The sequence below is a fragment of the Python bivittatus genome, unplaced genomic scaffold (genome assembly GCF_059951505.1).
Source record: "Python bivittatus isolate LINGU-HERP-01145 unplaced genomic scaffold, Pbiv_v1 ctg000790_np1212, whole genome shotgun sequence".
Taxonomy (NCBI): Eukaryota; Metazoa; Chordata; class Lepidosauria; order Squamata; family Pythonidae; genus Python; species Python bivittatus.
In genome coordinates, this window is record NW_028277110.1 from 3,651,080 (window position 1) to 3,678,706 (window position 27,627).

General features: G+C 39.9%; 2 protein-coding genes across 8 annotated transcripts in view; one reads left to right on the top strand and one right to left on the bottom strand.

Annotated features, from left to right (window-relative positions):
- Window positions 1-5,315, top strand: part of LAS1L (LAS1 like ribosome biogenesis factor) — a 34,560-nt gene extending 29,245 nt beyond the window's left edge. For all 3 annotated transcript variants that reach the window (XM_007435096.4, XM_088129164.1, XM_007435097.4), the window contains exon 14: window positions 4,967-5,315. In XM_007435096.4, coding sequence (XP_007435158.1) covers window positions 4,967-5,057 — 91 coding nt within the window. In that variant the 3' untranslated portion in view covers window positions 5,058-5,315. The remainder of the gene's footprint in view (window positions 1-4,966) is intronic.
- Window positions 5,316-5,549: 234 nt separating this feature from the next.
- ZC3H12B (zinc finger CCCH-type containing 12B) overlaps window positions 5,550-27,627 on the bottom strand; it is a 40,818-nt gene continuing 18,740 nt past the window's right edge. For 3 of the 5 annotated variants that reach the window (XM_088129215.1, XM_088129212.1, XM_025171127.2), the window contains 6 exons: window positions 25,187-25,250; window positions 22,799-23,513; window positions 21,280-21,419; window positions 13,752-13,986; window positions 12,922-13,028; window positions 5,550-11,952 (listed from right to left, as the gene is read on the bottom strand). In XM_088129215.1, coding sequence (XP_087985341.1) covers window positions 10,526-11,952; window positions 12,922-13,028; window positions 13,752-13,986; window positions 21,280-21,419; window positions 22,799-23,403 — 2,514 coding nt within the window. In that variant the 5' untranslated portion in view covers window positions 23,404-23,513; window positions 25,187-25,250 and the 3' untranslated portion in view covers window positions 5,550-10,525. Of the gene's footprint in view, window positions 11,953-12,921; window positions 13,029-13,751; window positions 13,987-21,279; window positions 21,420-22,798; window positions 23,514-25,136; window positions 25,251-27,627 lie in introns of all 5 variants that reach the window. The other 2 variants (XM_088129213.1, XM_025171129.2) reach the window with 1 other exon arrangement.

A 27,627-nucleotide genomic window follows, 5' to 3' on the forward strand; every position in this document is an offset into this window, starting at 1 on the left:
CTACTTCTTCTGAATGTCATCTAATGTGATAATGTGAAAATTTTCCCTTGACCTTACTTCAGGCCATTTAATCATGGTAGTAAAGAGTACTTAATGCCTTTTAACAACCGCCATAGCCCTGTGGGCTAAAGGGTGCTGAAGAGGATGGCCTGCCTCTTTGGGATTATTTTAGCACAGGTTGAAGATGGTACAGAATGGCCAGGCTCAACCCAACAGCTCTAGAAAGGACACCCAAGGGAGGAAAAAATAGAACCAGAAATTACTAAAAACTTAAAGAATGGCCTCTTTGCTTCCTCAGTGGCCATACACAATTATTTGCTTCATGGAGAGGCAGAAGTGTGATGGATGAGTCACAGTTGTGCTAAGGGTTGAAGTTCCTTTTCTTTGTGCCTCTCCAAGTGCCTGAAGTACAGGTAGTCCTTGCCTAACAACCACAACTGAGACTAGAAACTTGGTCACTGAGCGAAGCTGTCATTAAGCGAGACACCCAGTGACTGCTTCGCTTAATGACTGTAATCCGGGCACTCCCAGTTGCAGTTGTTAAGCAATCTCTCAGGTCATTAAGTGGATGGAGCAAAACAGCTGTCTGCTGAAGGATTTCAGCAGACAGCTCTCACTCCATCCTCTTTCCCCTCCCCTCTCTCAGCGGTGGACAGAGCACCTGTTCTGCACCTGAAGATTTGAGGTCCGTGCCTTCACACCGCTAAAAGGGAAGGGGAAACCTCGCAGCAGTGAGAAGGTAGGGATCTCAAATCCTGAAGATCTGAGCTCCGAAACTCTCCACTGCCACATCCCCTCCACTTGCAACCTTCCCTGCCAGCTTCCAGTGGGGAAGCTGGCAGAGAAGATGGCAAATGGTGATCACATGTTCGCAGGGCGCTTGGCAACTGGTCGTAAATGGGAGCCGCTTGCCAAGCGCCTGAAATGGGGCCATGTGACTGCGGGGGGCGGGGGACACAGCGTGATGTTTTACAACAGCCAGAAGTGCTTTATGGGCCTTAAAGACCCTTTCCGAGGCCATGATAATTTCAAACCTTCATTAAATGAATGGTTGTTAAGCAAGGACTATCTGTGTGTATGTTACAATGAATGTCACTTTGATAAGTTTGGAGCAGACATGCATCTGCGAACGTTGACTATCATTAGCATGTTCAGAACTTGTATCCATCTGAAAATGGGGAAGCCCTTATCAGCCATTTTAGGGCATTTACTGTAAATCTGTCAGATTTGCAGGTATTTGATTGATGTACAAGGACCCACTTTTAATAAGATGGAGCCTTTGTTGCACTTCCCAGATTTTGCTTTTGATGGCACCTTGGGTCTGTAACTTTTCAGACACGGAGACTCAAGTGGGTAGTTCTTTGGACACAGAGAATTTGGGAGAGATAATGCACTGATTTCCAGAAATCCAAAAGAAACTTTTTTCCTTCTTTAAAGTAGCTGATAGACTAAGAAGGCTTAAATCCAGACCAGTGTTACTACAAGTAGTCCTTGACCTACAACCATATATTCAGTGATAATTTGAAGTTACGACGGCACTGAATGAATGGTTACGACTAGTCCTTGGAATTCTGGTCATCCCAGCACCTCTGCAGTCACATGATCGCAATCTGGGTGCTTGGCAACCAGTTCACACAACCAGTTGCAGCACCCCATTGATTCTGTCTATCTGTTTGCGGTTCTCTCCCTCCCTTTGCTGTCATCTGCCTTGAGGTTTCAATCAAATCCTTAACAGCATCTGCTCTTGCAAACAAGCAGAAGGGCGCTCGCCCCATGACGAGGAGTTTGAAGAAACATTTAAATAACAAGGTGTGGTTTATAGTCTTTAGAGTAAGAAAAGGAGGTTATTCTCACTTTGAAATCATGCTCAGGAAGCAGATTTCCTTGCGAGCAGGCAGGGTGATATCCTGTCAGCTGTTAGTCCTGGAGTTTGCACCTGTTGCTGAAGGGTAGAGAGATGCTGAATGGGGTTAGCGTCTGTTTTCCCCGTCTGCTTTTGCAAGCCAAAGAGGAAGAACTTGACTGACGCACAGGATGCATCTGCTTTCCGGGAGAAATTGAGGTTGGACAGCAATGCTTTCAGAACAGGCATAAACATTTCTTTCAGAAAGCTTTCGCCATTCTAAGTTCAGAGCAGTGCCACTGAAGCAGTGCCACTGAAGTTACATTCTTCCTCTGCACCACTTCTTCTCAAGAGTGTGAAGTCCATTTTATATAACATTCAATGTTGGTTATATCAAAAAATCTATGTCTATATTCCATCTTGACATCAAATCTGGCTAGACTGTTACTGAGTGTTGGTTTGGATTTCATAGAGTACCAGTTATGTGGGGCAATGTTGGATGCAGAACATCAGTGGGTAAAAAGGCTTGAACTCTTAAGGTCAGATCTTAGACAATTAGAATTCTTCAGAGGAGCACAAAGTATAGCAGTATTACTGTTTCATCATGAAAATTAAATTTTGAAGGATAGCAAGTAGGTGGGTGGCCAGTATGAAAAGTAGCTTAGGAACATTATACTGAGAACTCTGTAATTTCTGAGTCAAGATTAGTAGATCGGGGCATTACCAAGTTAATTTATACCACTGTTTTATGGGACAAGAAAACCACAGATATTACCCCTCTTCTTTTTAAAAAATCAAGTTTGTAGCACTTACATGTACACCAATATACTCAAAAGCTTTGACCAGCTGCTAAAATCTCAGAATCTGGAAGGAATAATTGGGGGAGGTGATCCTAGTAGTTGGAAGAAAGAGCTTCTGTAATTACATTGCTCACTGTATTGTTCTTGCTCTATCTCATGAGTAGGTTGCCAAACTGTCTCCCAGCGCACTAAGCCACAAATTGCTTAATTTCTGTGGTTGAATTTCTCTGGATTCCAGTGTTTTGATTGATCGATTGATTACAAATATTTATATGGCTGTCCAACTCAAACACGACTCTGGCAGCATACAACAAAAATAAACAGGAAAACAAAACCATAATCAATAACCATAACACCAGTGTGTAAAACGACAAGCTGATAAAATAGATACTTTATTTTTATATAGCCAACCATCTTGAACCAAACTCTGGACAGCTCACAAACCCAAAGTAAAACAATCTCTCTCCACAATAGAAAACATTAAAACCAAAAGATCAGCAGCACAGCTGAACTTTCCAGTGCAGCCCACAAGAAGTTCATCCCACCAATCTTACCTTATCCCAGTACTTGGGGGGCAAACCAGGTCTGAAGTGCTTTTCAGAAGATTAAAAGGGTGGGGACCTGCTGAACCTCAGGGGGATGGACATTCCATAGGGCAGGGAAAAGGCACACTTCCTAGGTCCCGTAAGATGGCAACCTTTAAGGGAAGGGACTAGGATCATGCCCACCCTATCCAATCTGGTAGGATGTGCAGATGCCCTTAGGGAGAGACAGTCCCACAAATAACCTGGTCCTGTGCTATGGAAGGCTTTAAAGGTAATGAATTGAATTGTACTTGGAAGGAAACGGAGCCAGTGCAGCTCGTGCAACAGGGGTGTAACATGAGCAGACCTAGGGGCACTCATCACCACACACGCTGCCGCATTCTGGACCAGTTGTAACTTTCAGGTGGCCTTCAAGGCAGCCCCATGTAGAGTGCATTGCAGTAATCCAAGCAGGAAATGGCCAAGGCATGAATGACCATGAGCAAAGGCCTCCCGGTCCAGGTCTAGGAGGACCCCCAAATTGCATACCAGCTCAGTCCAGGGAAGTGCCACCCCATCCAGTCAAAGGTGACATATCACCCAGGGGTGGGGGACAAAGACTCAAAACCACTCCATCTTGCCAGGGTTGAGTCAAAGCCATTTTCTCTCCATCCAGACCCTTACAGCCTCCAGGCACTCGGCCAACACTGTATCACCTGCCTGGTTAGGGGTGTAGATGTATAGCTGGGTATCATCAGCATAGTGATGATTCTGCACCCTATGCCAGCAGATGACCTCCCCCAACGGTTTAATGTAGATGTTAAAGAGGAGAGGCAAAAGACCTGAGCCCTAGGGCCCCTCACACTGCAGGGACTGGCTGGAACTGGCCCTGCAGGAAGGAGGAGATCCACTGCGCAATAGTGCCTCCCGCTCTCATCCCCTGAAGCCAGTCCAGAAGGATGCTGTGGTTGATGGCATTGAAAGCTGCTGGCAGATTCCCGGAGGGCCAAAATGGTTGCGCTACCCCATCCTGAGCGCTCTAAAGGTCATCTACAAGCAAGGCTAATGCTGTTTCAGTGCGGTACCCCAGACTGAAAAGGATTCAGATAATCCATTTCATTCAGAGCCCTTTGTAGCTGACCGCCAACCACCCTCTCAACCACCTTCTCTAAAAAGGGAAGGTTGAAGACTGGACTAAAGTTGTCTAATACTGTTGAGTCCAAGTATGGCTTCTTGAAAAGGGGGTACACCACCGCCTCCTTCAATGCTGGCAGTACAACCCCCTCCTGCAAAGAGGCATTAACCACCACTTGGACCCAACCAGGAGGGGCGTGGATCTAAAATATAGGTGGCCACACCCACCACACCAAGGACCCTGTTCACTTCAGGACCAGGAGACCTGAACTCTTCCCAGATAACATTTCAAGACCATGCCTCAGTCACCTCTACAGAACCTGGTCAGCTGGAGTCCAACTTTATTTACCAGGTGTTGAGGGGAGACCTCCCAGCAACCGTGCAGGTACTCCATCGATCCCTTCTGACCTAGAAGGGACAGGGCACAGAGGACACAGTAAGGGCAGAGAAATAAATCCTTTCTGCTCTTTCTTGTGTCCAGTCAGATTCAGTCGTTAACTTGCCTCCCTTCTACGCCCCATAAGTATATTCCACGTGTGTCTGTGGAGAAGACAGGGTTCCTTTCCTCCAGTTTTTGCCACATGATGTAACCAGAACACACTTGGTGAGGTGATTAAGTGCCGTGGTTCTTTCAGCTCACTGTTGTCCGTTTCTTTTTTCTACAGCTCGTCAGAATGGTCTGGCTTTCTTGCGGCAGGACTCTTATGGACCCAGAGCGAGCTTCACAAGTTAAAGAGTGGGATTCAGCTTTTCTGAGGGGAGATTCTGTGCCAGCGATACAACATAAAGGGAGGCTTTTCTTGCCACTTGAGGAGGAGTGCCGTGCCTGCTCTTTGCAAGTTGTTTTGGTGCAGTGGAGTTAATTCTCCACACTAGACAGTTCCTCCTGGACATTTAAGGGTTGTGGAGAGGCGGGCACAGTTAATCCACACAACAGAACTGCCCACTGTTTAAGCTCATTCTTGTACTTTAATAAAACATTTAATATTTTTTGGCAGATAATGTGTGTCCCTTTTTTATAAAAAAAAAAAAAGCATATGTAATTCATAGATTTGGATAGCACATCGTTGTTGCTATGTAAGGTTCTCTTAAGGCTTTAAAAAGCATTTTAAAATGCATACACCTGCTGTTTATGTCCCAGATCTGAACTTCAGAACAGATTTAAGCTTATTGTGAAGCCATCTATGAAACTGCAACTGTTTTTTTTGTTTGTTTTTTAACAAAGAGGAAACACACAAGCTGTTTCAGAGACTGAGCTGGTGGATCATTTATTGAGTACACATTAATACCTGGATATAAAGCATCTCTACAAAGGGTTACACAGAAATTGGAGCTATTCGAACAAAGGTGGGGGAAAGTCCTAAGATAATGATTGAATAAACATTCTTACCCAGACTGGTCCCTAGAAACCAAAGGATCAAGCAGGCTGGGGTCATGGTAAGCAGGTTAAGTGATCGTTAGCATCCTCAAAGAAACTGCAGGAACAAACAAGCACGTGCATGGAGAAGTAGCAGCCCATGAAAGAGGGAGAAAGTTTAAAATGGCCAAGATATAAGCCGCCTGAGGTTCTATCCAACAAGTGCCATTGAGCATTCTAAGACTTTAGTTATGGTTCTTGCAAAGCCACACAATACAGTTACTTACTAACTCTCACAGGAGTGTACCATTGGGCAAGTCTTCTAACCATGTCCCCAATGCGCTAAGCATTCAATAGTAAAGAGTTGTGCTGCTTTTGTGCCCTTATCTGGTAGTTCAGACTACAGCATTATGCCAAGTTGGTAGTCCATCAACAGTGCCATGAACACTGTTCCTCTCACAAGCAGGCATGTACAAAGATGTGTGCTACTGGTATAGGGGACAAACATTCCCACAGTGACATCGAGTGTACTCACTCCGTGATCAGTGACACCAGAAAGCAACCAAGATAACTCTAGACCAAGCAAACGTTGCTTGGGTACATCACTGGTTTGATAAGGAGGTATCTACAATCAGCTGCCTGCAGATCTGTATCAGTGCAAAGTGCAAAGGCATGAATTATCTCATAAAGGGAAAAACTCGGCTTTCTCCCAGAAGCTGATGCTTTGGTACTTATCTTGGCCATTTCAGTTATAAACATGCTTTCTTAAAAAGAAAGGCAGCACATATGCCCTTGCCCACGAACGCCTTAAACATGCAGCTACAGATAAAAGCACTGCAGGTTATATTATTTACATTTGCATGCGTGCCAGCCCTGACCCAGAGCTAGTGACCTGAAGGGGAATGCACATTTTCTTTCGCCTCCACCTACGGTCCAAACAGGTTGGTGAGGCCTGGGCTACCACCTGTGATGTCCAATCTGCTCCTCGCACTTAGTAAAGTCATTGTCACACCTCTTACTGGACCAGGGCAATTAATTTTAAAGTATATCTTCATTCTTTGTCATTGAGACTTACCTTATATTTGGGTCCACAGAAAAAACCCAAAGATTTTTTTTTTATATATATATTTTTTTTTTGAACAATTAGAGTAATGTTTAATTCTACAAATGAAAAAAAGTAAACCACTGTAAATACTACAACAGGACTAACAGTAGTCAGAAGCTGTACAAGCAAAAAAGCACTACTAAATATTTACAAAAATCACTTAACTGAAGCTTGCATTTCAAAATTATTTCACCTACCCCAGATCTCAGTAGCTAAGCAAACTGAGTATTAAGCATTATACAACAGTACATTACAGAAAATTCAAATGCAAATAAATACTTTATAGGATGAAGTTTTCTGGCCTTTTCAAGATAGATAAGCTACAGCTGTTTGATACACAAAATAATAAATAAATAAATACTGTGCTCTCAAAAAGAGCATTTAAAAGCAAAATGTTGTATTTACAATACAGGCAGTTGTGATTTTTTATACCATCCCTTCTACATAAGAAGAAATTCAACACTGAGAGATGAAGGCAGTGAAATGTCAGTGTTTTGAACTGGTATTGAAAAAGTCAAGGGAGGGAGACAGAAATAAGTAAATCAGCAAATGTAATAAGAGTCAGTGAAAAATAATTAGCAGCAAAAAATCAGACGCTATTTTAAAATTGTCATTCTCTCTTTGCTTGTACAGATTATATTTTGAAACCATTTTAGAAAAAGGGAATTCCTTCCTTGAGGAAAAGAGGTGCTACAGATAGTATACAACTTCCTCTCCATAGCAATATTTATTTCTTCCCAAGAAAGCACACAAGAGACTTGTAACATTTTTAATATATTGCTAACAATATATAGAACTAAGTATATAGCTTTTACTGACAGTAAAATATTTTCATCCCCAATTTTTAAAAAAACTCATGCAGTAGCTTTTGTTCAGCATTCAGTGTGCTGAAAGATTCTGCTAGAATTGACTACAGGATTGCCTTATGATAGGGGTAAAATGGAAAACACCTATTTTATACATATAGAAATTGGATTCCATGCAAAAGATTGTGAGCACACAAAATTTCACACTGAACCTAAGTCGTACTTCTGTAGTTATCCTTTTCAGAACAAAAGCAGGATGTAGAGCAGTTTTACTGTCAATAGCCATGTATAAATATGAACATCAGCCTTATTAACACCAGTATTTTACAAAAAAATTCTTTGCCATGTATTAATAAATAGACAATATATAACTTATGCAGCATAATGCTCTTAAATGCACACACGTTAGCGGTGCACGTTATAGTAATAAAATGGATTTCAAAATTTGCCTTTGTTTTTTTCTATAAACTGTTAAGTGCCCATTTTAAATAAAAAGATTTATAATCCTCCATGGGCTACTCCCCTTTGACACACAGTGTCACAAACATAGTGATGAAAGTACAATATTGAGCTAATCTAGAGATGGCTTTTATACATTTTTTTTTATACAATCAAGAAAGATACAATTTGTATCAACAAACAAAAAGTCGTTTCTGGTTATTTGAGGCGTTGCTGTCAGCTACTTTTAAAAGAGAAGACATCTCAAAAAATGGGATTTTGTTCTAATTGATAAAAGGGTTTGGATAACTGGATATTTTTTTTTACAACAAAAAGGCCAAATATGGTAAGAATGTTCGGGGCGCACATTAAACCAAAAAGCTAATCTGCATTTCTCTTCAGCACTTCTAAAACGGTGGATAAAACTGGTCATGTTCAGGGCCCACAACACAGTCACTCAGCACAGTGCACCACCCAAACCTTTCCAAAGGCAATCCAATCAGCGGCCACAACAGATGGGCTACTGGTGTGTCCCAAGTAGCAATCTGGAAAAAAGCTATACCGTGACAAATGCAGTGGTTGTGGCAGGTGATCCACAACTATCTTCCTATCAGGAAATAAAGCCTGCCTTTAAAATCAGAAGACGGCTCTGTGGAACAGCTACAGGCAGGTGACATCTCCTGAGGTTGAGAAAGAAGCTGTCAGGTGAACTGATGTCCTTCTTCTCTGCAGAGAGACCCTGCCATCAGATAGCCTTTTTCTGCATGTTCAGCAGAATCTCAAAAAACTAAACAAGGTCTCCTCTCTTGTTAGTATCCTTGCACAATTATGCTTGTTACGACACTGGGATGGAATCAGCACCCCGCCAGTTAGTGGCATCCTCCCTGTCTGGAGCCACCTCAAGAATCCTACCTGGCCCTGACTAGAATTATGCACCCATTCTTGACATCACTGGAAATTATTCCAGCAACATGAAACACCATTGGGACGGTTCCCCGCAACCCCAATCCCCTGGGTCAAAAAAAATAATCAGAAAGCAGCTTGGAAGCCATTCTCAAAACACCAGAAACAACCCTGACGGCAGCCTCACATTCCATGTGTTTCCTAGTCAGAAACATTTAGGCAGTGTCACACCTTCTCATGAAGAAACAAAAGGCCAGAAACTTGGCCTTCTCGACTTTCATGAAAAAAAACTACAGTAGAAGTCAACAAGTCCTAGCTCGAGACATATCGAGTTAGTAATGGTTCAAAATGTTCAAATACACATTTGGATTTAAAAAGGGTGTCCACTCAGTGCAGCTTTAAAAAAAGAAAATGGAAAAGCCACCACACCTGTGTAAATGTCTCTTATGGGAGGCATTTAGCTACAAAGTTGCCTGCTCCTGAGCAAAAATACCCAAACATTTGCCACCCACAGAAAGATGATTTGAGCCAAAGAGCTCCAAGAAGCAAATGCATACTTTTGCATGGATCTGAAAGTGAAAAACCAAAACGAGCTCATCAATTCTGTAGCATCCCTTTGAAAACTACTCTACCTTCTATCATCAATGTTTAATCATTTTTAAAAACTTATTTCTTATTTAGTGGTATTTGGGCCAAACTGAAAAGTGGAATTTGATTTGGGATGCTACAATTTTACCGCCTTTGGACTGTAGCGAATTGAATTGTACAATTAATCGTATTTTAAAACCCATGCATGCCAATTTCAACAAGATTTATGTGCAAATGATACAGCAACATTTAGCTGAGAATTGTTATACTTGCTTTCATGTAATCCATTTGTCACTGATGGCCTTGTCCCCAAAGGGCACTAGCTACCCCCCAAAATACAAAGCACACCTTAGTTGTGCTTCATCCATGCAATGATTCTCCTGCCCCCCGATCCGTCATACCGTTTTCCTCACTTGGACAGCAAACAGATTTCTCCTATGTGCACAAAATGAATTTCCCAGAGAACTGAGTCGTCTCCCAAGACTCCTTCAGGTCAGAAGTGCTCGCTATGTACCACTAAGACGCGTCGGCTGACTGGGCTTCAGATGAGCTCTTCGAAAGAGATGGACAAGGAGACCGGGCCAACCTTCAGTTTGTGAGGATATTCGAATGCACACAGCGCATTTTCTTGGAGCAGCCTGCCAGCTGATGCTGCAAACTATAAAACTCACTCATGCAATATAATTGCTAACACGTTTGAGGGACTCATTTCAGACATACCAACATATGACCTTTCGGATTCAAGAAACAATATACATCCATGCAAAAAGTATGCACTTCCTGTAAAATACCTTTTTAAAAATCCCAGCTTTAAAAAATTATTTAATACTTATAGTACAATCTGCCTTTACAGAATGCTTCAAACACATAATAAATGTAATTGCCAAAACAATGTACAGAGTTGTATACCACAGCTGGAAACTATTCCCAAACAGAGAATATCTCTATATGTTCACAGGTACCTCCTGCAGAACGCTTGTCTGGGGCAGTCAATATTTCTCTCCAGGAATTCAAAGCGAAACGCATTCTAGCGCCCTGTTCTCAACTTGGCAACGATCATAGCCGCCAACTGCTGCGCGTCTGTCATGTGGGGATTCTTCTCCATTACAGAAAGGACGACACTAGCAGGAAAAATATTACAGAGGTTCTTATAGGTCTGGTACTGGTGCTCTGGGATAACGCGTGGCTCTTGGGGCTCCCCACAGATGCCAATCCAAGGGTTCCGCCAAAGCTGTTCCATCTTCTCAGGCATGCTCCTCACCATGACGGGCTCATAACATGGTTGCATAAGACTGTTGCTCAAGGGGTAGGAATGGTAAGAGTAGGCATCTGTTGCACATGGCAATGGGTCCCAGCTGGCATGTTGCTCTCGACAGAGGGGTGGCCTTTTCTGCCGAGTCGGGTTGCTTTCGTAAAGTCTTGAGTCAGAAACACTATCCATCCTCGTCATTACCAGTGCACGGCTTGGCTGGGCAGTGGCTGATGGGTGCATGTTTGGAGGCACAGGGTAGTCCCCTGGGCAACTGGACCGTGCTCCAACAAGAGGGTGTTGGACGTGTAGTGCTAAATGAGAAGCTGAATGTTTGCGTGGAGTATGTTTAGACCTTTCAGTGCTGTAGCTGTGTACCCTAGTTAAACTCTCATGATAGCCATGAGAAGAAGGCTGAAGTCGGCTTTGCGGTGGAATCCGAGGAACTTTCGTGTGATCCTCTGAACTCACATCCCCTACGCCCAGGTACAGGTCACTATATGAAGAATAAGAATCATTACTTGCATGGCTTAAGCAACTGTCAGGACATGGGCTTGAATTTCTTGAGTAGATACCTTGGTCTATATCAACTCCATAATAATCCGCATTGTGTATGTTGCTAATGCTCAAACTGGAAAAGTCGTTGAGCATAGAATAATAGCCATGGTCTCCCAAAGATTCATATTTGGGGTATGGATCTGTGTAGTTGATTGAAGCCCCATGGCTGTTGGTGACCAGGATTGGAGGGTACTGCATGCTGGCCATGTGTTCTAGGGAGGATTTCTGATGTGTGAACTGAGAAGAAGAACCGGGCACAGGGCTACTCGCTGACCGAGCATTTAAGGCTCCAACTGCATGGCTTTTAGCAGGCGGAAGGGTTGGGACACTTAGCGCCGAAACAAGGGACGGGACGGAGCTTGCCTCAGGCTTCCGCATCATCGACAGCCGGTCCTCAGGGTCCACAGCGACAGACCGAATGCTTGGATCCGACTGACGTTTCGGAGGATTGCGCTTCACTTCTGAAGGGTTCTCCCCCTTGCAAAGGGCTGTCCCTGAGCCACATTTGGCCAGCGCACCTTCGCTCATCGTTTTCACAGCAGATAATTTTGCACTAATGCGAAGCTCATCTGCAACGGATCTCAGGGGCTGGTTTGTCCGTTCTGGGTGGTAATATTTACATTTGTGTCCGTAGGTGCATTTTTTTCCTGGAAAAAAAAAAGTCCTCTCTGATTAGGCATGTTCTTTGCCAGCTATAGCAAATATAGATATATATTTGCCAGCTATAGCATATATAGATATATATATATCTAAACTGGGGGATAACCCTCATGAAATCTTTTGCTCTTACTGAAAAAACATAACAGACACAGGTACTTTCTTACATCATGAATAAAAGGTCCACGGTTTTCCTTGTTAACAGATCCAAATTCATGTCAAGGTTTCAATCCAGCTGACAATGCTCCTTGAAGGCAGCAAGAACAGGCTCCAGCAAGGGCTGGGTTTGCCTAATAGATGACTTTATTTAAATATTCGCTCATAATAATGCTGGAAAGCATCTCACTCAGTCCCTTAATGTCCACTTTGAATTGTGTGATCTTAAATAAAGATCTCCCACATACATGTCACCAGATGTCAGCTAAATACTTTGGGATCACAAACTCTCAGTGTAAATTAGAATACAGTTTTGTTGTTATAGTATTGTTCATAATGATTGAAGAGAATCATCAGGATCTATTCCTATCTAAACAGAATGAGTTTCTTGGCTGTAGATATCAGTGAAACCCCAAAGGCAAGGGAGAGCAGGAAAAGTAAGGCTTTGCTATCAAAGATCAACTAGTGTTATTATTATAGGTGGCAGAAACCTAGAAAAATAATATTTCTATGCTGACTCCCAATTAAAAAAAAATCCAGAGCAAATTCTTGATTAGCCAAGTAGCTTTAAAATGTATTTTCTCCACAGGCGTATTGCTTTAACACCATTATGGTGTGTAAAAATAATAATTATTAAATATATGGATTTCTTATTTTAATCTTCTCCAATGAGTCTTCCAGAGGTTCGGGGGACTACAGATTCCCAATGAAATAACTGTTGGCCATGCACCCTGAAAGTGCTCCCCAAACCTTTGGAGAACATGAGACTGACTTTCTCCAAATCCCTCCAGTTACCTACTCACCATAAGGACATGGCTGCTTTTTGTGCTCTGGAACAACTGGCTTTTTCCTTAAGAAGTTTTCAAGACTAGGGCCGTGGCGTCCTAATGGATCGTCAGGTGGCATAAACCTAGAAAAATAAACAGTGAAATTTAACTGGCTAGCATCAATCTATAAAGGGGCAAGCATCTAGTGCAGTGTTTCTCAACCTTGAGAACTTTAAGATGTGTGGACTTCAATTCCCAAACTTCTGGGAGTTGAAGTCCACACATCTTAAAGTTCCCAAGGTTGAGAAACACTGATCTATTGAGTAAAAAGGCCACACAATATTCTTAAATCAAATCTCGCCATGGCACAGATTTATTTACTGTACTTATATACTGCATACAGAATACAGACTGATGATGATTTAAAATATTGCTGCTGAGTCTCAAACCAGGAACCTTTCCTATCCTAAGCCAAGATCCTAACAGCTCTTGTATTTTAGCAATAGTAAATTCAGAGAGCAGCTTCAGGCAATCAACCCTCTTCCGTGTGAAAGTAAAGATACCGAAGAGCAGAAGCAAAAAGTGCCAATCAAAAAGGTAAAAGGGTTGGAGCAGTTCCCCACCAAGGAGGAAAAGTGTTATTCTGGTTTAGAACAAAGCCTACTGGGGAGAAGAAGAATAGTCTAAGAATGTAGGAAAACATTCAGACCGAATGCTTAAATCAGTTAACCACTATTTCCATTATCCACAGACATCAACTCTTGGCCATGCTATTTGGAATCATGAGAATTGGGCCCACCAGAAAAGAGAGGAAATCTCTTTAAGGAAGATTGCATAAAATAAATTGTAAAAGAAAAAAAACATACTTGTCATTTACAAAAGAATACATAAGCAGCCGTTCCTCTATGAATTTCTTCCATTCTGGCTTTTCATTTTGAAGGTCACGATAATTGTCATTTGACACAATGATGCCATCAGAATCATAAGCCAATTTCACTATAAAGCGGTCATCGTAGCAGACAACTCGTCTCCCTTGCACTCTCCGAGATGGGGTGAAAACAAGAATTTTTTCCTTCTCCAATTTGTGCAAGATTTCTTGGTCTGCAAAATTGGGTTTACGTAAGAATCTGTTAAGATCAAGGTACCTGGATAAAGAGCATTTATTATGATTTGTCACTGTTCGCAGTTCTATAACTGTAAGGATTAATATGACCCATCTGGCTCATTGAGTTTATATTTAAACTTAATTATTATCTTCTAAATCATGTATGCAATCATGTTTCAGTTTCTCACATCCAAAAAGTGCCTTTTGACAAGAACCTCTATTTCTGGGGTTTAAGGTTTTGGGGCCACATGCAGCAGAAGATCTCAGGTTGTGTTCCACTGGCTTAGATGCTATAAAATCTAAGCTACATCTAACGATCCCAGAAGAATTTTACAGAACCTATCACTATCCATTATACCTACAACATGATAACATTTCCTGTTCACATCACAAAGTATGCCACAACCATCATTTCCCCATGCTACAGAGTTTTCTTCATAATCTACAGGATCGTTTTTAAGCAGATATTAAGGGTGATAAAGTGGTATCTTGCCTACTGTGAATCCCTCATGAAACCAACTACTTTTGGGTGATTTAAACATGTAATTTGGTTTCCTCTGGCCTTTACCCAACAACTTTGTCTACATTGCTTTTGCAAATATTTAAGGGGTTTTGAGAAGGTAGAGAGTAAAATCAGAACATGGAAAGCTATGAACAAAAGTTATTACTTAAGGCAGATTAAATAATCTGTAGTTCACATATGACTCCGGCTTCCTGGAGCTCACTGGGACCACACCAGTGAAATTCAGTGCAAATCATCTATTTTTAACAGTGTGACCATTGCCAAGTTCCTACATTCATTCATTCCAAAATAAGTGTTTACATCTCCAGTAGGATAAATGCACTTGATTTTTCCCTTAAACCATTCTCCTGACCAAAAAAAAAAAGCAGCTGTGCCCTCTCCAATGTCCTTATATCCCCAGCAGTCTTCTGGGGATGATGATGATGATGATGATGATCATCATCATCATCATCATCATAAAAAAAACTGTTTTAAAAAAGTTCTTTACCCATTCTTGCTTTAGGTAGGCACAAACTTGTTTGCAAACAGGGACAGATGCAAAACTAATACGCTGCTTATAGCCAACATATTAGTTGTGCCTTTAATAACAAGACAGATTTAATAAGCTTAGATTAGAATTACTGAAATGAAGGGAAACCATATGGGGGGGGGGGGAATGCACATGACTTTCTCCAAATCAGTGGGACTTCTATTCAACAAAATCCTTAAAATTCCAAAGAGTTCATGGACATTTGGTGTCATCTTCTTTCATTAGATGGTGCCTGTTTGCAAAATTATTTCCTCTGTCAAGTGAACAGCAACCTTTCCATCTAAAGAAATGTATAAATGAGGAATTCCAAAGAACAGCAGAAAAAGGAACTAGAATACACCTTTCACAAGCGCAGAAGATAAAGTTTCTCTGTCACATTTAGAGTCAAGAGTCAGCATTATCATCTTTACAGCAGGGCTCTTCAGGGCGACTTGTAGCAACCAATGACATTTATACGGTGTTCCTGTGATGGGGCCCATGATTCTTCTGGCTTGGCCTCAAAACCCCCTACTTCAGTCTGTAAGCAGGAGACAGAATGGGACTACATCCTCTCTCAGCATCTCCTCCTTTCCACTAGGAAGCCACCAATACTCCCATAATTTATTTTCTTTAAGAGGACTTGTCAGATGCAGCTGGTTGAAGCTATTACTAAAGTTTTAAATATTAAAGCTACTTCTCAAAATGATTAATAAATTCTTCCAGCACAATTCAAATTTGCAGAATATTCTTTGGGCACTTGATCTGAATTTGTGCCCTTCCTTAGTTCCATTTTTCTTTCCAGAAAAATCAGTACAAGGAAAGAGAAAACAAGCCACAGTTGCTATACTTGCGTTCATTTATATCCCACTTTTGAGAGGGCTCACAATATATTAAAAATCAATATAAAATCGAAATGATCTTTGTTGGACATTTGCAAGATCTACACCTTTAACAGTATTAACTATAGAGATTGTTTTTGGCTGTGAACTATTAGAATCAGGTGGCAAACTCTGTATAAGAGAAGCATCCTTCCTCTTATTTGTTCTGCTGCTTTCCTGATTTTACCTTTTTAGCTCACTGCTTATTCCCTGCTATCTGGTATATTTATATTATATTGTTTATATTCTTTGTTGTTACTTTTGTATTGTTGAAGATATATTTTATGTTTAAGTTTTTCTTTTGATATAAAGGTTGATAATTTATATACCTTGTCTTTTCTTAATCTCATTACCCAACAAATTGGTAGCAGAGGTCGATCGGTTTGAGAAGCTGATAAACTTTTTAAAGAGAAGACAAAGTTATTATTGAGTTTGGTGTTTTTTCCTTTTGATCCAGACAGCAAAGCAAAGAGCCCTTTTTCCTTTTTTTCCTTTTTAATGGTAATTTTTTTTAAAGAAATAAGGTGATTTATGTAAATGAATTATTGATAGTAAATATTTTAAACTAAAGGAGAATTTAGCAGAGGAGTTTGCACAGAGTAATTTTAAAATGTCTGTAACCTTAGGCACTTTAACAGATGGAGCTATTACATCTACTCAAGGTTTCCAACAGAGTGTAAGTAATAACAGCATATTTGTAACTCCAAAGTTAAATAGGAATAACTTTCAAATGTGGGATGCACGGTTTAGAGTTTCCCTTCAAGTACAGGACTGTTTAGACATCATAGATAAAGATATGCCTGAAAGCCAATTAGAGCAAAAGGAGTATAAAATGAAAGAAGCAAAAGTCCTAATGATATTAATATGCCTATATAGAAGATCATGAAAGTCCATTAGTAACTAAATATAGATCAGCTAAAGGTTTATATAATGCTCTTAAGGGAAAATATTTTATTAGATCAAATAATGTGATATTTTTGAAAGAAAGATTGTATAGTATGAGGATGAAAGAAGGAACTAGTATTGATAAGCACTTAGATGAAATGTTAAAGCTTGTTTCAGAGCTTCAGTCTGCAGGAGCAGAGATGTCTGACTCTGAGTTTCACACCTGTATATTACTTAGTCTACCACAATCCTTTGCAAACCAAAAGGCTATGCTTGAGTCTATTGTAAAAGTGGACTTATATTATACAATTGCTTATTTGAGAGTCTCTGGCCTTAAAAGGGTAACAGATAACATACCTGGAGAAATGTCAGTATTAAGAACAAGACCTGATCTTAAGGAAAGGAGATGTTATGTGTGCTCGAAGACTGGGCATATTGTTAAGTATTGTAGATTTAAAGGGGTAGAAGGTCAAAAGTCCAGAAGAGTAAATGTTCCTACAGAAAGAATGTCTTTTAGTAAACAAGGACATTTTAATAACCACAGAGACTTTAAACCATTAAATGGTAGACCAAACAAGAGATATAAACAAAGGTTTAATAATGTTATGAATGCTTGCAATGATAAAGTGTTTCAAATATCTGATTATCAAGGTGTAAATGATAGAAGGCATTTTCTCCTTGATAGTGGTAGTTTTATCCATATTTGCCGTTTTAGAGAAAGTTTCAGTGAACTTGATACAGAAAATAGACCAGAGATATTGCAAGCAAATCAACAAAGGCTAAATGTTCTTAGAATTGGAACTGTACCTTTAAGAGTTTTTACTTCTACAGGTGGTAGTAAACCTTACATTAACAAATGTTGCTTTTGTTCCTGAAGCCTCAAATAATTTGCTCGGTACTAAAAGGATCGTGAAGAATGATTACACTGTAATACTTAAATCTAATACAGGAAAAATTATTAATGATAGAACTGGTCTGGTGCTTAAAGTTGATGAAAAGGATGGATTTCATTATATCATTGATGTTAATGATAATATAACAAATGAGGGGAGACCTATATGTCAAACTAGGCAAAGATATCTGTGATCATAAAACTTGTCTTTATTCATGGCATGTGAAGTTAGCTCATAGGAACATGCAAAGTATTGAAAAATTGACAGAAAATGGAATTAATGCTGTTAAATGTGATAAAGCAAAAGAAAGCTGTGAAATCTGTAAAAGCAAAGGGAACGGCTCCTAGTTATTCAGGACAATCCAATTTTTTGGAAGAGGTCTATTCAGACCTAGTGGGTCCTATGCCATTATCTGCAGGCAAGAACAGATATTTTCTTACCTTCACTGAATTTAAGAGCAAATATAGTTATGTATATATACTTAAAAACAAGGATGAGACCCTTGAAAGGTTTAAGTGCTATGTAGCTGCAATTAAGAACCAATTTGGTAAGGCACCTTTAACACTATGTACTGATGGAGGTGGAGAATATTGTAATGCAGATTTTAAGAGGTTTATGGAACAGGAGGGCATAGAACCTCCTTACTCTCCACAACAGAATGGATGTTCTGAGAAGTTGAATCGAATGTTACAGGAGATGTCTAGATCTCTGTTCATGCAAGCTGGACTACCTGACTCTTTATGGGGTGAAGCGGTAGTTACAGCAGCTTATTTGCATAACACAATTCCTAGTAAAGTGACAGGTAAAACACCTTTTGAACTATGGTTTGGAAAGAAACCAAGTTTAAAGCATATAAAAACCTTTGGTGCTAAAGCATATTCTTATGTTCCAAAAGAAAAAAGGGGGAAGCTTGATCCACGAGCTGAAATTGAAATCATTGTTGGATATCCTCCTGGGAGGAAAGGGTATAGAGTCTTTGATCCTAAAACTCTTGAAGTGAAATGCTGCAATGTTGTATATGTGGATGAGAGAAATATAATGCAAAAGACAGTTGAGGCTATATTAACAACTGATTTACAGAGCATAGATACTGTTCCACAAAAATTGGTCACTAGGGTACCTATAGAGATCATTAATCAAGTAGTAGGTCCATCTTTGGGAGATGCTGTTATAACAGAAGGGGAAGTAAGAATTAAACCATGTGAAACAGAAATAGAACAAACAGCTAATGTAAGATGATCAGATAGAAGTAATAAAGGTAAACCTCCAGAAAGATATGGATTTTGTGAGAACTTGCAAGAACCAGCAAATTGGGAAGAAATTAGTAAGTTACCTATTTTAGAAAGAGAAAAATGGATAGAAGCTATGGAGGAGGAATACCAGTCTACAACAAAATCATGTTTGGACTCTTACTGAATTACCTCCTAACAGACAGGCCATTGGAAATAAATGGGTATATAAAATCAAATATAATTCAGATGGAAGTATAGATAAATATAAGGCATGTTTGGTTGCGAAAGGTTTTTCCCAGAGATGTGGAGTTGACTATTTTGATACATTTGCACCAGTGGTTAATTATACAACATTTAGGACATTTCTTAATGTTGCTTGTTCAAGAAATACGTTTGTATAACATCTAGACGTTAAAACAGCTTTTCTTAATGGAGATCTGTCAGAAGAAATTTATATGGTGCAGCCTGAAGGATTTCAAAAAATTGGACAAGAAAATCTTGTTTGTAAACTTGAGTATTTATGGGCTTAAACCATTAGCCAAAAGCTGGTATGATAAGTTAACAGACCTTTTATATCATCAAGGATTAAGCAAGGAAAGGCTGATCCCTGCTTATATATGAGACTCAAGAATGGACAATATCAATATATCCTGACCTATGTAGATGATTTATTAATATGTTGTCAACACAAGGAGGATGTTAATGAAATAGCTAATGAATAAAAGACTGAAATAGAAATTAAACAGCTTGGGGGAGTAAAATATTATCTAGGAATGGAAATTGAAAAACTTAATGATGGAAGTTTTCTCTTAAGTCAAAAGCAGAAGATCATGGACTTATAGAATCTGTTGGCATGAAAAATTGTAAACCTGTAAGTACTCCATTAGAATTTATTTAAAATTGAAGGATGGACAGTTATTTACAAATCATGGTAAATACCAAGAAGCTATAGGTAAACTCCTTTATTTGAGTAAAACCACGAGACCTGATATTGCAGCAGCTGTTAATATTTTAAGTAGAAAAGTGAGTTCACCAAACCATCATGATTGGAATGCTGTAGAGAGTGCCGAGATACTTGAAAGGAACAGAGGACTTAACATTAAAGATATCATCTTGTGAAAATCCTAGATTAGTTGCATACATGGATGCTAGCTGGGGAGAATGGAATACAAGTCAACTAGCGGGTATCTGTTTTATTTTGGAAATAATCTTGTTGATTGGACTAGTAGGAAATAGACTGTCATGACTCAATCCTCAGCAGAAGCAGAATGTATATCAGCAGCGAATGCATGCAATGATTTGGAATGGATTCTTCACTTATTAAAGGACTTTGGTATTAATGAACCTACACCAGTTGTGATGTTTGAAGACAACCAAGCTTGTATTACTATATGTGCTGGACAGTGGCTTCTCCCTTTGAAAAAGTTATTTTACTGTGTAGTGTTATTGTTTATTATTTTTCTGTTGCTATCCAAATGCACTGTTGATCTTGCTGTTCATCACCGAAGACAAATTCCTTGTATATATTTTATACTTGGTCATTAAAGTATTTTGCATTGTATTTGTGTTGTAAAGGAGAAAGTATTAAGGCAAAAAGTAGAGCAATTGGATTAAGGTGTCAATTTGTAAAGGATTTATACCAGAAAGGACTAATAGATATTATATATTGCCCTACAGATGAAATGGTTGCTAACATTTTAACCAAACCATTAACAAGAGAAAAATTTGTACATTTTCGTGAAATGTTGAATATGTTTAATTCTGGTTAATAATGATTATGCTGATAAGATCTTGAGAAGGGGTGTTGGACATTTGCAAGATCTATACCTTTAACAGTATTAACTATAGAGATTGTTTTTGGCTGAACTATTAGAATCAGGTGGCAAACTCTGGATAAGAGAAGCATCCTTCCTCTTATTTGTTCTGCTGCTTTCCTGATTTTACCTTTTTAGGCTTACTGCTTATTCCCTGCTGTCTGGTATATTTATATTATATTTATATTCTTTGTTGTCACTTTTGTATTGTTGAAGATATATTTTATGTTTAAGTTTTTCTTTTGATATAAAGGTTGATAATTTATATACCTTGTTTTCTCTTAATCTCATTACCCAACAATCTTAAGCAAATTGGTACTTTTGTATTCTATCTCACTGAATACTCAGTCAACTTATTTGGTTCAAAACATTCCTCAGTGTAAGCTTTAATGTAGCCAACAAGATTTAGCTGGGCATGCAAATTCCTTCCATTATAGTATGCAAACACAGTATGCAAATACTCTCCATTATAGCAGACAGAGTAACTGAGTCATCTTATTGAAAAGATCCTCATCTTTGGTATGAAAACACTTATGCCAATTCCTGAAGTGATTACCTGAAATTGGAGCATCTGGTCGACTCTGTTCTTTCCTCCAGGCTGGCACAAATACTGTTATATCTTTGTGACCCTTTTCCAGAAACCAGTCAACAGCTAACTGAATCCCTCGACAAGAAAATCCTTCTTTATTTCCATGGCTGAAAACAAAAATAATTTGGAGAATTCTGAGATATATCCTGAGTTAAGATGAATGAGATAAAAATGTAATACATAAAAAGGGGAAGATATTTATTAAAATTTAGTAGACAATGTTAAAATGATCTAGAAAAAACAAACTTCACTCTGTTTTCTAATGTTTTGGGGAGGGGGAATAATTTGATGTCAATGGATTTTAACAAGGCCTGCTTGTAACTCTGGTGTTTAACAAAACGTCATCAAATCTTAAAATGCTCATACAATTATGCTGAAGAGAAAAGCAAATCTCCATAATATGTAGACACTATAGTGACAATTTACTGCTGTAAATTTCATTTTTATTAGCATAAATAAATCATGAAAATCAAAGATGTGTAATTTTCATTCCATGATGTAGTACAGGTCTACTAAGAAATAATGAGACCTAGCTCCAAGAGTTGTAGAAGCAGCTTAAGATCTGATTATACTGTTTACTGATGACATCAATGTTTGAATTTTTACCCACATGTGCACTTAAGATTCACATATTCCAGAAGGCCTTCTGAGATTTATTTATTTATTGGCAGCATCTCTCCTCTAGAATGAGATCCCCGAGACCCATACGGTTCCCATCCTGATGACATTCTGGAAAGTCTAGAGACCTGGCTTCTTACCCAGGCCCTGGGGTAGGGTAGATGGGATATCACCACCACCACCCCCTTTGAGGTTTTATGTCTTCTGTGTTGCTGAGTTGCCACTTTGTGATTATTTGGTAGTTGCTTATTTTTATCTGTTGTCTGCATCTTGTTTTTGTTATTTTATTGTTGTGAGTCACCCAGAGTCAGCTGGAGTTGAGCAGCATCCAAATAGAATAAAATAAATTTGTTTTTACAACATGCCTGAAATCAGAAGACTCTGAGCAGATTGCAATGGTGCAAGAATGTAGAACAGTTCAAGAGACATGAACTCTAAACATCTCTCCCAAAATGGACACCTCCAGCAATCAACTAGGGGTAAAAGCTCAATGGAATAGGGCCGTAGGAAGGAGGGGGCTGCATAGACCTCCAGGGATAAAGAGTTCAAAGTGAGGGGGACAAAACAGAAAAGGCCTCCGATCTGGTCCACATCACTCTAACTTCCAATGAGGAGGGACTCTTTGAGAGCCTTCTCAGGATGTTCTCACTGGATAGGCAGATTCACACCTGTCAAGGTGATATCTGATGTACCTGGTTGTTTGAATGTAAGGAATACTCTGAACAATTTGCCATTTGAATCCATGTGGTATATTCTTATCCATGTTTGAAATAAACATTTATCTGGATGCTGATTTCTTTGAAGGGTTTTTATGCAAGAGAAAGGAGGGGTTTAAGTGGAATAAAAATGGTACAAAAGTATGAACTACCTCATTGCCACATTACTTCCATCAATTACAATTGGTCTCAAGTTATCAGAACTGTCCACGACTTCTTCCTCCAAGGACAGCTCAGGACTGGCAACCTCTTTTGTAGCCGTTCCACCCGCAGGAGCAGTGGTACTTCCAAGACTAGTCGGTCCTTCATTCTCAGCCTTGCTTCCAAGTCTCACAAGTTCAGCCAAAATATCATTGATGAGAGCATCTGCCCCCAACTTGTTCAACACAGCTTGAATCTGATCCCCTGCATAGCCCAGTTTTAAAGCAAAATCAATTTTAGCTTGATATTCTTTGTCTGAGTTTGCTTTACCATCTTCCAGTTTTAAATCCTGAAGAAGACTGTTTTGGGAGAAACTCGGATGATCCAAGCAAGGAGAACGGCAAAGCTGCCGGTGCGGCTTGTGCGGAAGGTCCTTCTCCCTCCACAGGGTGCTGCTGGAGCTACTCTTGAGGCAAGGCTGCTCAGGTTCACTCTCGGAGCTTGTCCATTCTTCAGATTCAGTGCTGCAATCTCCACCATCTTGCTCAACAGTCCTCTCTTCTTGGGAGTGCCTCTTCTCCATTTTCAGCCTTTCCACCATAGACCAGGCCGTCATCACGTTGACCTTCTGGTTGGATACCCCCAAGCGGCTCTCAATACCAGAAGCGCCCAGAATGTGTGCTCCACCGCATCATCTTGTCACTTACTTCTTAAACCGGTCTTGATCTGTGAGAGTCACAAAAACAATTACAGAATCTTTTGGAGGGATGGGAGAAAAGTACAAAGAAAATGTTGAAATTAGTGGCAAGTAGCCATCTGCCATAATTAGAAAAGTAAATTAGAAACTAGGTCTCAAATCCAGATAAACTGCAGGAACCTCTCACGCAGAAAGGATCTGTGAGGGATGCTGTGATGGAATGGAATTATGAAGGCCAGGCTCAGGGAGATAAGCGTGTTCTTAGTTCACCACAAGAGCGTGGGAAGTTCAAGAGAATGAGGCTGGCACCTCCCTGAGGAATTTACGGTGTTGTGGCTGGCTGGCTTGGGAGCTAGGGTTCAGTCTGGGGAGATTCTTTCTAGAGGTTGTAGCTAATAAACACAGCAGAACTGAATTTGCATTGTCTCTTGGAGTTCTTTGGGCTAAACCTGACAGATGCAGAGTTATAACCCTGTTTATGAGTACATCTGCTTCAGAAACCAATACTGCTTGGGACAATACTGTCACAGATCAGACAAAAGGATCCAGAATTGGTTATATGTAGGCCAGATTCACACACCATAGTATGTTAAGCCAGAAGTGCATAACTTCAGTGGGCGCAAATGCCATACTAGTTTATGAACAGCGTATTAAGAGGCCATGCTACAAAAGAGGCAGCACTAAAAGATTTTTAAAATAGTCGGGATAACAAACACAGTAACCTTGTTACTTTTGATAGAATTTAATTTTTAACTTAATTTTAAGATACATGGTTGTCGCCATTCCCTCAAATAATAAACGAACACAACTCTCATACGTATTTTTTCTCTCTCATACACACACAGACACACCCACACAGACACAGGACTGATATTCACAGATTCAAAAGAGGCAACATGATGAAGCTTACAGACACAGGAGCAAGGTGGGACTTGTTACTGGGGGACAACAAAATCGATGTAAGGAGTTGCACTTGACCTTGTGGTGAACCACACACACTCTCCAAACCATTGTGCAAATCTAGGCACTAAATCATAACTTCATTAGTCATCCTTTACTGAATAAACCGTTATCGGCACAGTTCACATGCAACACCAAACTTTACAACAATGTTGTAAAACTATAATGTTTGAATTCATGTAACATGCTAAATTGAAATAAAACAAATCACATTATAGTTCAGTGTGACCCATCTTAAAGTTCATGCACTGAAATCAGTAGGATGGAAAAGAGTTGAAGACATTAAGGCTGACACAGGGGTATCAACTTCAAGAGTTCTGTATTAAAGTGTGGATCCAACCTAGTGACTACAGGATATAATAGGTAGAGAAGAGCATCTGACAGGTAAACTGTTCCAAACATACATGCATCCCGTATTTTCATCTCTAAAATGTAGGAAACATGATATACATGGCCACAAAGAAGAACCGTAATTTACTGAGCGTAACTCCTGCATATAAATGGTTCCAACTTCAGTCACTCGCATCTTCAGTTAAACGGACTGGGGAAGATCTTGGAGCGTCATTGCCAGGGCAGATACTAGCAGGTGATCTAATGAAGCGGCGATTCAATCAGTAGCAAAGTATCAGTTAGCACATTCTCCCTCCCCTTCTTAATAACTGGTTAATTCTTTAATGTTATCAATCACTTACTGGGACCCACACTTCACATATCAGCTGATGGTGTCCAACCTGAAACTTACTGGAGAAATGGATCAATGTTGTGTTGGATAGCTCCAAGAAACTGTCCAGCCGGTATTCAGGCAACTGCAAAAAAATAAAAATAAAAAGGAAATTACATGTTAGAGATCATTAGAAAAGGGATTAAAAAAAATAAAACTGTTAATACTGCAATACCTTTATGCAAATATATGGTATGACCACATGAAATATTACATATGGCTTTGCTGCAATTCAAGCATATTGTAGAGCTAGAAAGGTTTAACCAGTATTATCAGGAATTGAAGAAACTCCTACAAAGAAATATATTTTGATTTCAGAAAACACATTAATAAGGGAAGACACAATACAGTAGAGATGTGGAAAACAGTACACAATGTGGAAAAAGCAGAGACTTTTCTCCATCCTCTGTAATATTAATCAGTGGGACCATCAAATGATACTGACTGCTAGAAGAGTTAAGGTAACTAGCACAAAGCTAAACAGCAGAATGACCATAATCACCAATTTAAACTTTTTTGAAAGTTTACTAGACAAGTTCATCTAAAACTATCAATGAGAACTAATCATCATGCCATTACACTAGCATGGCATTGTGGTTGGAAATTGGATCAAGAGACTCAGATTCAAGTCTCTGCACGTGGAAACACACTAGGAATGTTGTTCTTATGGGGAAAAAATAGGAGAAGGGGGAGTGTTATGAGCTTTGCCCTGAGTTCCTGGAGGAAACCTGAGATACCAATGTATGATTAAAATTTCAGTATGTTTTAAATCACCAGCTCCAAAAAAACATGAGCAAAAAAGTGGTGCTGAATTGTTATTTTGGTTGTTGTCTTCAGAGAGAGAGCTGACCACAGACTGGTTAAACCTTCAATGGCAGTTTCACAAAGCTTTCAGCAAAAATGGGAAATGAGCTCTACTAAATCTCCAGCATGTCACATTAACTGACATAAAGCTTCTTTTAAATTCATCCACCATTTGAAAGGCCTAGTACCTACCACCATCCTCAGAGAACTAAGCAATATCATGCCTTCCCAGCGTTCTGGAATACAATTCCCACCAACCTAGGCCAGCACAGTTGATGGTGATAGATTCTGGAAGCTATAGTCCAAAATACCTAAAGGGCATCAAATCTCTTGCATGAGCGGGCAACCTTTGGTGGGCAGCAGATGGGTTTGGGGCTACACACCTAGGCCCATGTCCCTCTTTTCCTTTGGATATGCTGTCATAGCTGGAAGCAGCTTTCACATGCTGACCACACCACCAGTTCACCCATGAATGGCCAGGGGTATACTCCACTGCACTGAGGAAACATCTTCCCTAGCATAAGACTGCTCTCAAGCAGCCTGCCCATCAGGTGGCTAACCAATAAGCCCAGGAGCAGGAAGTCACGGTTGCCCACTCATACATGAAAGCAACAAACCTATGTTATACATATGTTACACACAGACTCAGAGGTAAATTCCACTGAATTCAATGGCAATTATTCCTACAGTGAATATAGGACCACAGTCCAGTCAGCAAGCATCAAAAGCTAGGACTTAATATTATCACTTGTGGCCTCCTCTTCCTTCTTTCTTTGTTTCTGTTTCACGCCTTCTTTACTTTCCTTCTCCAATGCAGGACAAGAAGCAAGAAAGATACAGAATTCTTCAGGAGGAGTCTGGTAGCACCTTTTCTGACTCATAAACGTTGCTGAAAGGCATCAGCTTTAGTGAGCTGCAACTCACTTCATCAGAGGCATAGAGTGGCTAAACTCATCTAGGATTCAGAATGGAATGAGGCAGAAAGAGAGAGAAAGGTAGTTTGGCTGTGCAAATGCAGGTTACATGTGAGACAGATTACAAATGAAGTCCCTCATCAAGAACTGTAATGTGTAAAAACTCACAGTATTTGCTGAGGCCTTCTGAAATTGCCTGAAACCTTATGATGTGAGCTCAGCAACCTCTCACTCAACAGTGGAGTTAAAAAGTCTAGTTTTTCCAAAACAGTAACTCTGAGGTCTGCTAAACAGTCTCCTGGAAGGTTGAAATGCTAGGAAGAAATAAAGAATGCTTCCCTACAATCCCCATATATAACCTAAAGCCAGCTTCTTCGGAAACTTTATTACAAAGGAACTACTATTGCAACTATTTATCTATTTTTCCCCCCTCAAGAAAAATAGGGAAACTGGTATGCTTACTGACATATGTTTTGCAACCTGGGAATTATTTTGCAAGGTTAGTCTGTTCGTTTTCATCTGAAGTTATGGTATCCCACGTGCTCTCTGAAACTGAAAACTAAGCTTAAAGCAAATGCGTCCGGCCTTTGTCTTGCACTCTAGCCCAGCTATGCAAATCAAGGGGAATTCTGAGCTTAGAATTTCCATACAGAAAGGAATGGCCTGTCCCACCCTTTTTACTTCAAGGGGTGGAGGGGAAAGACAGCACTACTGGAAATCCTCAAAAGACTAACACATATCAAC